This window comes from Salmo trutta, chromosome 30 (genome assembly GCF_901001165.1).
Source record: "Salmo trutta chromosome 30, fSalTru1.1, whole genome shotgun sequence".
Taxonomy (NCBI): Eukaryota; Metazoa; Chordata; class Actinopteri; order Salmoniformes; family Salmonidae; genus Salmo; species Salmo trutta.
The window spans coordinates 14,323,076-14,335,553 of record NC_042986.1 but is presented as its reverse complement, the minus strand read 5'-3'; the positions used below and the strand labels follow the sequence as shown (position 1 = coordinate 14,335,553).

At 44.9% G+C, this 12,478-nt stretch overlaps 1 protein-coding gene across 1 annotated transcript; it reads right to left on the bottom strand.

Annotated features, from left to right (window-relative positions):
- Positions 1-1,332: 1,332 nt before the first annotated feature.
- xkr7a (XK related 7a) lies at positions 1,333-7,444 on the bottom strand. Its single transcript, XM_029722894.1, has 3 exons — positions 6,848-7,444; positions 4,400-4,599; positions 1,333-3,802 (listed from the first exon to the last, which is right to left on the bottom strand). The coding sequence occupies exons 1-3, from the start codon at positions 7,378-7,380 to the stop codon at positions 2,844-2,846; spliced, it is 1,692 nt and encodes a 563-aa protein (XP_029578754.1). The 5' UTR covers positions 7,381-7,444; the 3' UTR covers positions 1,333-2,843.
- Between the last annotated feature and the right edge of the window lie 5,034 nt (positions 7,445-12,478).

Here is a 12,478-nt window from a genome sequence, read left to right as displayed (position 1 = left end):
TTGACTCCAATGCTTCCCACAGTTGTGTCAAGTTGGCTGGATGTCCTTTGGGTGGTGGACCATTCTTGATACACAAGGGAAAGCGTTGCAGTTATTGGCACAACCCTGTTCAAATACACTTCAATATGTTTCTTGCCCATTCACCCTCTGAATGGCACACACACACAATCCATGTCTCAATTGCCCAAGGCTTAACAATCATTCTTTAACCAGCCTCCTCCCTTCATCTACACTGATTGAGGCAGATTTAACAAGTGATATCAATAAGGGGTCATAGCTTTCACCTTGTCAGTCTGTCATGGAAAGAGCAGCTGTCCTTAATGTTTTGTACACTCTGTGTATATATGCCATTTAGCAGAGGCTTTTATCTATCTTTATTTCCTGTGTGTATATGTTTTATGCATGGGGAGGAACAAACTATCCTGGCATCCAAAGCAATGCTCTACCAATGAAGCTTCAGAGGACCACAGATGCTAGAGAGAGATTTGTAACAACTGGTAGATACATCGTTACAATGGATAGAGATACATACTGTAGGTACAACGGAGAGATACATCGTTACAATGGATAGAGATACATACTGTAGGTACAACGGAGAGATACATCATAGGCATAGCCAAGGTATTGTTATACATTAGACCCTATGCATTTATTCAGCAAAACATTGGACATCTTTGGAAATCTTAACCAATATATTTCTACATCAATTATTATGGTCCTATTACTCATTTCATTTCACCAATCAGTGCACTTCATGGTAAGCATAGGGATCTTATTTATAATCGGCAACTATATTGAGAAGGTCGGTGATCATTTATATTGAATTACATTGTGCTGCAGATTTTAAATATTGTGCCCCTATATGAGATAAGAGTGGCTGGGAAGTGAACTGTTTTCTATTGAAAATTATGATAAATAATAAATAATTTTGTGGACAAAGCCCCACCTGGCCCAATGACCTCTGGCTGGACTCAGGTGCCAGCAGCCAACAGAGTAGTGTTTCATAATCCACTGATCCACTGCTACATGAGACAGGATTTGAGCTGTTTACCACTGGGCAATCTAATCAGAACAATCTGTCACTTTAGTAGAATGATTCGCTCGGTCTCTCTCTCCATCTGTTTCTGTCCGTCTGTCTAATTGTATGATTCACATTTAAACCATTCTACAGTAGTAGTTTGATAACTGTATTTAACTGACCTAAAAGATGGACTTCCAGTTCCCACATATACTGTACATGTATGTATATTTAGGATAATTAACTATATTTTGGATAACTGTGGATGCATTTGGTTTCTGAAAATCACACATTGAAAGAATGACTTGTTCATAGAAGGTAAACACATTGCTCTTTATTTTCTCAACAACAACATAATGAAAGTCTTTGTTCTTTTTTTCTGCAGTGACCAGCAACAGTCTGGAAAGACCAGTTTAAGGCTTTGATTCTGGTATGTGTGTTTGAGGTACAGCCCAGCCAAACCAGTATGGTTTGATGGATGAATCCAGACCAGAACACTGTATAAGTTAAGCCCTGGTGTTATACACAGACTCAACAGTTAGCACCAACATGGAGTCGTGGCTTCATAGTTCTGTGGCTATGTGGAGATACTGTATTCATCTGCGTGCTAACAGGAGAATTGAGTTAACTGGACAGCATTTAGAACTAACCCGTCAGCATCTTTCTACAACACAATATCATATGAACCCCAATGTACAACATACACATGGGCACGAACAAGCGCACCCGCTCCTCACATCAAATTGCTCCCAGTTTCAACCTCTCAGCCACATGGTTCTGTCTTCTTCTCCTGGATTTAAAGTTAGTACGCTCAATTTTTAGTGCTAGACAGATAGAACACTTATTTATGGAGCAATGACAACCTAGATACACACAAAGCACATACTGTATCATCATCATGAAGATTGAGAGATATCTAAACTATTTTATACACGGCATCCAGAGTCCAGACAAGTTAGACATAATATAGCAATCCATGGTGCAGCAATCCTGCACATTCCGTATCCAGCCTACTTCCTATCTGTTGTACTACAGGAATGTTGTTGTAATACCACACCAACTGTAGAAAGCATAGTGCACTGAACATTCACCTCGATCCATTTTTTTTCAATTTCCCTCGCTCTTTAGAAATTGTCCTATGGATTTTAGACAACTTATTAAGGCTTTGAGATTACTTAAACATGCATAAATAGCTATGACAAATCACACACAGCAGTAAGATATTCCATTGTCATCTTCAGGTCAAAGTAGCTGAAATAGATGGATATGTATTAAGCATACCCATGTGACTTATTTACTGTTATGGTGTATTATCATTATAAATTAACAGAAATATTGTCATAGGTATTCATATGTTTAGGTATTGTCTCTAATGGTATTTGTCTTGGCTTGAGAGGACATTATTTTGAAGCACGTTCATTGAGGATGGTTTCCCTCTGATTGACAGCTAGCCACAAAGCCCAGCTTCTCTTTCTGTGTCCCTCTGCATGTTCACTGATCCCTAACCTCTGACCCCTGGCCCATAACCGTCCCTGTACCATCCCCCTAACCTGAGAAATTATACTGACACCAAAATACACACCTCACCTAGTCGCCTACTTAACCCCACATTAGACATTGTGTCTCTGTCCCAGACCTTTGATGTGAAAACATTTGGACACAGTCCACCTCTCCCTGTCAGTGTACCCTTGATGCTTCACAACACCGACGGGCGACAGCAGAACTGGAGTAGAACTGATCCTCAGAGGGAGTTAGTCAGCTGTGTGCCACTGTGGGGCCTTACCGGCTGGCTGGAAGCCAGGTGAGTAACAGCACTCTCTGCGGTTCACACCGTGGTCTCATACTCCATCACCTCTGTGGGAGAGCCTAGACAGCGGTACTGGATCCTTGGTGTGACCGGAGCAGCACCCTCGAGCACCAGGATGGTCTTGCGCAGCCGGCGGTCGATGAAGTGGGCATCCCAGGCAGGGTACTTCTTCCTGGGCAAGTCAATACGGATGACTGGCCCCTCTGTACTAGGGGCGAGGGGTGGGAGAGTGGCCTTGACTCCTCTTTTAAGTGTTCGTACCAGAAACACGTCTGAATTAGCCCCTCCCATCTGCTCACGGTCTCCCCCTTTAGTCCTCTGCAGGGTCCTGGGGGGGCTCGCTACTACATCTGGAGGGAGAGAGGAAGCTGGGGAAAGGCAGGACTCCACTGCTACCTCCTCCGGCACCCCCCATCCCCACCCTGAGATAGGACCGTCAGGGTGCAGCAGGCAGTAGTATACAAACATGAAGAAGGTCCCCAGAGCGTAGCTACTGGCCACCATACACACTGTGAGCAGGGCATTGAAGTCTGACGTCTGTGGGGCGCGGTACAGATACCAGAATGTGGTGAGTGCCACGTTCTCAATAAATACAACCACACTGTAGACGAGCATACGGCAGCGTGTGCGCCCCTCCCTCACGCTAAACCAACAGAAAACATACACAATGCCGACCACCATGTTATAGATGATCTCCTCCCATTTGGACATGCAGAAGTCTGTTTCACCTTGAATGATCCAGAATGTCATGATGCACCAATGGGCCACAATGAAGATACCGAAGTAGAGCTGGAATACGGAGGCGAACAGGGCGAAGGCCATCGTACGGGCTCCGATGGTAAACAGGTGCCACAGGATTTGCACAATGACGGCCTTGTAGGACATGGGCAGCTTGTCGTCCCGGGAGTCCCTCAGAACCTTCTGGTAGGAGGCGATCATCCAGGACAGGGACACCAGTGAGGCAGAGGCTGAGAGGCCTGGAGAGAGAGATAGAGGCAGTGAGAGACAGGAGACAGACAGAGAGAGAGAGAGAGAGAGTGAGAGAGAGAGAGAGAGAGAGAGAGGAAAAGAAAAGTAGAGGTTTAGCAGTGTAAAAGGGCCTGGCAGTCATGAGATTAAAAGAACTCGCTGCTGAGCTGAGTGTCATGTGAAGCAGAACGCTCCCTTGTAGTCTAAGGAATGCTTCAGGCTGGGGAAACATTCCTACAATCCAGACCAGTATGCCAGAATGTGTGTCAGCTTTCACCCATCTTTGTGTAGGCATTTTTAAAGGAAGGATGTTGTGGATCGAAAATCTGTCAGTTCTGACTGAGTGATGCCACGTTTGGGGGAGTTTCAGAGGGTGATGTCACTAGTGAGGGATTATTAAGGTATAGGCATAAGCAATATAAATGGGTTTGGGTATAGAATGTGTCAAGATACTGGGTAGTTTGAGATGGTGATTAGTACGGTAAAGGACGTGTCAATGTCAAGGATAGGCCATCACAGTGGATTGTATTGGGGAGTTTGAGATGGTCATGCCACTAGTAATTATTAAGGTTCAGGACAGTATTTGTGTTCAGACCGTGACTCACCCTGCAGCGGGAGGACCTGGCTGGCCTGGACCATGATGCTTAGCTGCAGGACCAGCTGGGGGGCGCTCTTCAGGAAGGACTCCAGTAGGCGCAGCATGCTGATGTCAGCGCTCTCAAACATCATGCGCCAGTAGAAGTGACGGCGCTCATGGTCCCCACGCCAGCGACTCTGCACCCCCAAGTACAAGGCATGGACATACCTGTGGAACATCAGACAGGAAGAGGGAGGTGGGGGGATAGGGACAGAGAGGGAAGGGCGTGAGTATGATATTGGAATCATGTCACATTTTTTTGCGAGAGAAGAATCTCCAGCTATCATGAAACACTTCATATCAATCTGTTTTATCCACATGCCAGCACCATCCCAAGACGGATGGCTCATTGCAGCCTTAGTCCAGCCTCATTCTAGCAACTGAACTTTAAACTCTCCAGACAACCTGGGAGCTGTTACTCCATCCAGACAGAAAAACTGGTAATAGTTTGTCGTCTCTTAGTAGAGTGCCACTGAGCATGAATCGGTCTGGTCACTTCATCCTGTCCTCTCCAGGCTACAGAAGTGATCGCTTTGACAATATAAAATGATACTTTGTCATTTGACTTCAACCTCTCTAAATGTAGTGACTGTTTTTGGCATGCGTCATTACCTCTGACTGATTGTGTGAAAGAGAAATGTGTCTCTGTGATGGTGGAACAGGAACTAAATGTGGCTTGGTGATGGCTAGAGGGAGGATGGGACAAAACAGAGCCCTGTCCTATAGTATCTCAATGAGCCCAGTGAACCAGGAGGGAGTTAGTATAAGCCTTTCTGTTCTGGTTTCCTCTGCCTGGGGATGTCATATACACACAGCACACACATACATACATGCTATAGTGTCCCACTGATGATTATTCTCATTCAAAGTGATCCAAAAGCATCCTGCCATGCCACTCCCATCTAATATCATCCAAGCTGATTTAAATATAATGACAACATGCTTTGCTGACCCCAGAACAGCATCATTAGCCTTTACTCGCCTCTATCCCAGTGCACCTGTCTGTCTGTGTATCAGTGACAGTTCATTCCTGAGTTAACACCTGAGGGTAAAACATTCAATGGTAATCCTCTTTAATGTGCAGACACGCCAGTCCAAGACCAGCAGCATGGAACAGAGCACACACAGCAGCTTTAATGGCATTACAGCTAATGCCACTTTGCCTCAGAGACTTTCAATAGACTCCACAGACAGGACTCTACCGTGTCTCAATCTATACCAGGAAATAAAGAATATGTAAATCCTGCCCATGGAGTAATCTAAAATCGAATCAAAACAAATGTGATTTATCACATGCGCTGAATTCAACTGGCGTAGACCTTACAGTGAAACGCTTGCTTACAAACCTTTCCCAATGATGCAGAGTTTAAAGACACAGATGCAGTGAAAAAGAGCAGAAAACTGATTTTGCAAAGAAAGAAATGATGGTGTGGTTGCCTATTCAAATAGTGTTTCTACAGTAGATCATGTGCCGGCAGACTCATTCAAGTGACAGTGAATTGACCTAAAGGTCGATCCCTCACATGTAATTGACATACAGTTGCCTAGCTATGTAAACTTACTTTCTGTCCCAGGGGAACAATGATAGAGAGAGAAAGAGAGAGAGAGGGTGGGGGATAGAAGGACAGAGAATTAATGATTTGCCTTTGAGGTCCATATCACTGGCTGCTGTAAATACTATTAGCCTACCAATCTTCTCACTACAGTTCACGGCAACAGCTAGAGCCTGTCAAAACCAATCATCACAAACTATACTACTTCTGTATCTGTGGGTGATTCTGAAGACTATTTCTGTATCTGTGGCTGAGTAGACCTACAGAGCAATATATCTGCACTGTGAAATGCAATGAGGCTAAGATATATTTGTTACATCCTCCTAACATGTCTTGTCTATTTTTCACAATAGTTTTGGCATGCATGGCATAGATAGAACATCCATAACATAGGAAATCCATGTCCTGATATCGAATCCTAACACTCCCCATCTCACAGATCATACACTTTCACACTCAAACGATGGAAGAAAGACAAATGGGATTTGTGTGTTCATAAAGCGAATGGTGTGGATGAGTAGACGATTTTCCCCGGGAGATTATTGACCTAGAAGCTAGTGAGGGGGGAGGAGCCTACAACTCCCTAACCTGTTACCAGACGTCAAAGAAAGCGATACAAAAAACATATCGACTTTGTGAATAGAGTAGCCTTCTCTGGGTGAGTTTAGTTTAGTAGGGAAAAGGCTGAAATTAGGAAATATTTTAACAATAATGTTCAAAATTGAGCTATTACAACAAACCCAAACATAGTAGCCTAGTAGGGATATTAGAATATTAGAATGTTTTGATCACCATCTAAGCAGAACCTCGTCTCACTCACACACGTTCAAGCCAGGACAGTATCCGTGTATGAGTGATCTTACCTCCAGACCTGTGCTAGCTGAAATATATGGATGAAGCATTGAAAGAGCCACATAAAGGCTCTGCAGCAGCCCCGGGCGCCTCCCATAGTGCCGGTCGTAGGCAATGCCCCGACCGCAGCATCACGGCCAGCGCCCCCTTGCTCGCTGTCCTTGGTGCTGAAATGTCTCTTCGCTCCGGATGCTGCGACCACGGCAGCTGCGGCTGTGCTACTGTCGTTGGTATCCGAATAATCATAGGCAAACCACCTAAAACTCAACACCTGGACCACCACAGATGGAACTATCACGAAGACCAGTGTCAATGCAAACCACCAGTAGTTCCGCCTGAGGTAGTAGTCCGCGGCCAGCCACAGGTCTGAGGCCCCATCCGAAAAGAACACCAAAAGGGCACATATCGTCCAGCTGCAGTCGAGGAGCGAGTAGCGCTTCCTAGCAGGGTGGCACTGAGGCGAACGTTGAGCTGGACCGGACAGGCACTCGGGCGGGATGTCATTTCGCAACGAGACGGGTGCACCATCAGATTTAGCGGCCATGTTTGTTTTAGAGAAGAGAGTGGGCAAGGGAGATGAGAAAATGATGGAAGGGGGGAGGGGTCGCGTATGTGTGTGAATGCATGCGTGTGTGGGGGAGAAAGGGAGGGAGGAAAGGCGAGGGGAGGTGAGAAAGCGAAAAGGATATTTCATAATAAATCCTGACAAAAAAATGTGATTTATTTAGCCCTACCATACGACAGAAAATGAACAGTAAAATGTTAGCACGCTAGATCATCATACGATTAATGATTATGCAGTTTTCTTTAAGACTGCATTTGCACTGGCAGGGGGAGCCATGATGAAACAGTTGGACGTTTCATCCGTGCTGAACCGAACTGTGCTGAGATGGCCGTTTTGACAACACAGCACAGGGATCATCAACTAGATTCAGCCTCGGGCCGATTTTATGTTGAGCAGATGGTCAGGGGGCCGGAACATAATTACAAATCATTTGTAGACTGCAAATTGACCGCAAGAATCCCAAACATATGTAATGTTTAGTTTTGACTAAAATATAATAATTTCAAGCATTGCTTACATTTGTATACGATCACCTGTCTCTCTATTATGAGCGGGAATAATTCAAATCACTTGGAGCTGATTCCCTGGTGTTTTTACTGTCTTTTATGTCCAACAATGGTCATTGAAAAAAATATTTAGAAATTTGGTGTGTGTGGGGGGGGGGGTCTCAAAACACTTGGGGGGCGAAATGAAATCAACAGCGCGCCACCAGTTGGGGAAACCTAACATAGCAGATGTTAAAATGTCATTTTACATGTGCATTCAGTACTTTGCTTCATAGGAGTAGGCCTAATTTGCTCTAAAGGAGATTGTTGCTCCTCTCTGAAGGCCTACATGATCCATGTGCCACAAAGATACTGTACTGGAAACATGTCTTAATAGACGACCTATTAAATACCAAGAAAGGCATACTATGATGGTGTGACACACATAGGCCTATCAAGCCTGTCTAAAAGCAAGCCCCTATGTAATCATATATATTTTTTAATGTAACCTTTATTTAACTAGGCAAGTCAGTTAAGAACAAATTCTTATTTACAATGACGGCCTACCCCGGCCTAACCCGGACGACGCTGGGACAATTGTGCGCCGCCCTATGGGACTCCCAATCACGTCCGGATGTGATACAGCCTGGATTCAAACCAGGGACTGTAGTGCATTAGACCACTGCGCCACTCGGGAGCCCATGCCTCCTGCCTCCTGGCAGGGGCGGGCTTAGTGATTTGGAGGCCCCAGGCAGAGGCCAGGCAGAGGTGGCTTTCTCATTCACCCTCTGAATGGCACACATACACAATCCATGTCTCAATTGTTTCAAGTCTTAAAAATCCTTCTTTAAGCTGTCTCCCCCAATTAATCTACATTGATTGAAGTGGATTTAACAGGTGACATCAATAAGAGATCTTAGCTTTCACTTGGATTCACCTAGTCAGTCTATGTCAAGGAAAGAGTAAGTGTTCCTAATGTTTTGTGCACTCAGTGTATGCAGCCCAAGTATCTGATGCTGTACATGTCCTCTGCTTCGACAACATGGCAGTATTATCAGCAGCGCCTGTTTTTTATTAAAGAAATGTGTAATTTTTCTGTTCAAATTAATTCTAATTAAAGAGTCTCATTGCTGCAACTTAATTTCAATCAAAGTCACTTTTACAATCATATCGCGTGAAACAATGCACACAAACTCTTCAGGGTGGAATAATCTATTATTATAAACCAGTCTGTGGGTGATGAATAAACTTTGAACTCAGAGCAAGGCTTCAATCGCAGAGGGACATAAGGGGCTGCTGTGTCTCTTTTTACTGAGACGTGGCTTAGGTACACTCAATTCTGCTATTCTGGTAAATCAGGGTGAGGTATGTTTTCTCAAACAATTCCTGGTGTATCAAAGTTAAAAACATTGCAACTGCTGTTCGCCCAGCCTGGAGTTTCTTGATGCTAAAATGCAGACCCCACTATATGCAGAGGGAATAAATGTGTTATTATCATAACTGTGTACATACCGCAACAGGCAAACATCAAGGTGGCACTCAGTGAACTTTACAAGATCATTAGCCAGCAATAATCCTCTCACCCGGAAGCAGTCTTTATTGTCACGGGTGACTTTAACCAAGCCCGTCTTAAACACATTTTCCCAACATGTATCCTGACCCAGAAGAGGACCCAGTATGCTTGACCGTGTGTACACCAACATCTGTGATGCGTATAAAGCCATCCCCCACCCCACTACGGCCAATCAGATCACATCTCTCTGTTCCTACTTCCCGCCTACAAAAAGCAACTCAAGAGGGAGCCACCAACACAGAGAATAGTGAAGAGCTAAAGAGGAGACAGACTTAATGCTGCAGGATTGTTTTGAGAATACTGATTGGAAAATGTTTAAAGATTCATCCACCCAGGACTAATCCATCAACATTGAGGAATATACATCATCAGTCACAGGCTTCATTAGAAAATGTCTTGATGTAACAATCAGGACACACCCCAACCAAAAACCTTGGATAAACGGAGATATCTGTACAACGTTGAAAGCCCGTACTACAGCATTTAATGTCAGCAGAATCAATCCCAATGATTCTGTGGCGCGCAACGCATACAAGGCAAGCAGCTACAAGCCCCGCAACTCTGTTAGGGAAACAAACTTGAATTGATGTTCGACAACTGAGACTTGCGTCACGTGGCAAGGACTACAGACTATTCCAGACTTCAAAGTCCCGTGTGGCTCAGTTGGTAGAGTATGGAACTTGCAATGCCAGGATTGTGGGTTCGATTCCCACGGGGGACCAGTACAAAAATGAATGCACTCACTACTGTAAATTGCTCAGGATAAGAGCATCTGCTAAATGATGTAAAGGCAAATCCAGCTGTGCCTACTGAAACCTCCCTCCCAGACAGGCTTAACACATTCTAAGCTCGCTTTGAGGCAGACAATACTGAGCCATCCAGGAATGCTCCGGATGACCAGGTGCTTTCACTCCCTGAGGCTGACACAAGGAACTCTCTAAAAAAAAGGAATACTCACAAAGAGGGATGGTATCCCTGGCTGCTTCCTCAGAGTGTGTGCTGACCAGCTGGTGGGTGTCTTCTTGGACATCTTCAATCTGTCACAGGCTGTAGTCCCCACCTGTGTTAAGGAGCCCACCATTGTCCCAGTGCCCAAGAAAAACAAGTTGACATGACTATTGCCGCATTGCTCTCACCTTGGTCATCATGAAGTGATTCGAGAGGCTGGTCAAGGCCAGCATGCCAGGCACACTTGACCCACTCCAATTTGCCTACAGCTCCACGGAAGATGTAATTACCATCAGTATTCACACATCTGGACAAGAGGAACACCTATGTGAGAATGCTGTTCATTGACTACAGTTCAGCATTCAATACTATTGTTGCCACCAAGCTCAGAGCCCTGGGTCTGTACACCTCCCTCTGCAACTGGATCCTGAACGGGCAGACCACAGGCTGTGAGGATTGTGAACACTCTTAACACAGGGTCCCCCCAGGGGTGTGTCCTCAGTCCTCTACTCCCTGTTCACCCACAACTGCGTGGCTTTGCACGACACCAAACCCATCATCAAGTTTGCTGATGACACAACGGTTGTAGGCCTGTTTAACCAACGAGTCAGCCTATAGCGAGGGGGTAAGTGAACTGGCATTGTAGAATCATGACCACCTCTCCCTCAACGCCAGCAAACCAAGGAGTTGATAGTTGATTTCAGAAAGCAGAGGAGGGAACATGCCCCATTCCACATCAACGGGACTGCAGCAGAGTCACAAGTTGCTCGGAGTCCACATCACCGAGAAGTTGTCATGGACCAACACCACCACCACTCGCCAAGAGGGGACAGCAGCGTCTCTACTTCCTAAGGTAGCTGAAGAAATTTGGCATGCCGCCCCTGGTCCTCTTCAAATACTACCGCTGCACAATCAAGAGCATCCTGACTGGTTGCATCACAGGCTGGTATGGGAATTGCTCCGTCAATTTTGATGTCCTAATAAAACGTTAAACTTGTTTTTACTATTATGAGAAAATATAATCACAGTTTAATATGAAATATATATATGGAGAAAAAAAGTGAACTATTCTGAATTATTATTCGGCTGATTGGATTAATTTACTTCTTTGGCGGCTTTTTTTGTCAACAATGTGGCCTCATTAACCTGGGCACAGTGGCCAGGTAAAACACCCTTCCTCCCCATTTCCTTTGCATCTTCCCACAGATTTAGCTGCTTTTGAAACGAGAATAAGAGTGCTGAGCTGAGCAGCCCACGGCAGCGGGTCGTTTGTTGGGGGGGGGGGTTGTATTTGATTAAAGTTTATTGAAAAAGTACGGATTTCTGCTAACAAAGGCATTCAACCACAGAGGACAAACATAGGTACAAGGTAAGCGTTTCATAATTAAACATTTAAGTATTGAGCTTGGGCAAATTGATGTAGTCGGAGCTGAATTCCATAAAGGCAGGGCTCTGCTCAACTCCATTGGTTGAGTTCATCAATAACTTCCTTCACCATGGAGTTCAGTTTAGTAAGCTAGGTCTGACATTCACGTGACACAGCCGCGTAAGGCGAACCCTGTTGCCGTTGCGGAACAATAACAGTGACCTGTCTGCCTTTCCGCTCAGCAAGCCTGGCACACACCCTGCGCCTCCTTGGGTGGTTCCGGATAAGCCAAGTAGTTGGCCTTTTGCTGTGGCCACGTCTCATGAAGAGCCACTGCTGTTGCATTTCTCCAATTCCTGCACGTGAACATCTCGAGCTTGGCTGCTGCGTCGGTCATTTTCTAGGATAAGCTTTCGGCTTTTAAATCATTTGAAATTAAATCATTTAAAAAAAGGAAACTAAATCAGGCTTGAAATAATGGGCCTGAATTAGACAGAGGAACTGTGAGGATTGGAGGCAGCAGTTGGCGCATCAGTAACGATGCGACATGGCTGTATTTCAGAAAATCGAGCCGTCTCATTCTAATTCTATGCCAACAATCCTTTAATGTTCCCGCAAAACACTAGAGATTTGCAACAGGCAAAAATTCTTCACAACTATTGATTATCATCATGTATAGAGAAAATAAAATGCATTGACAAAAGA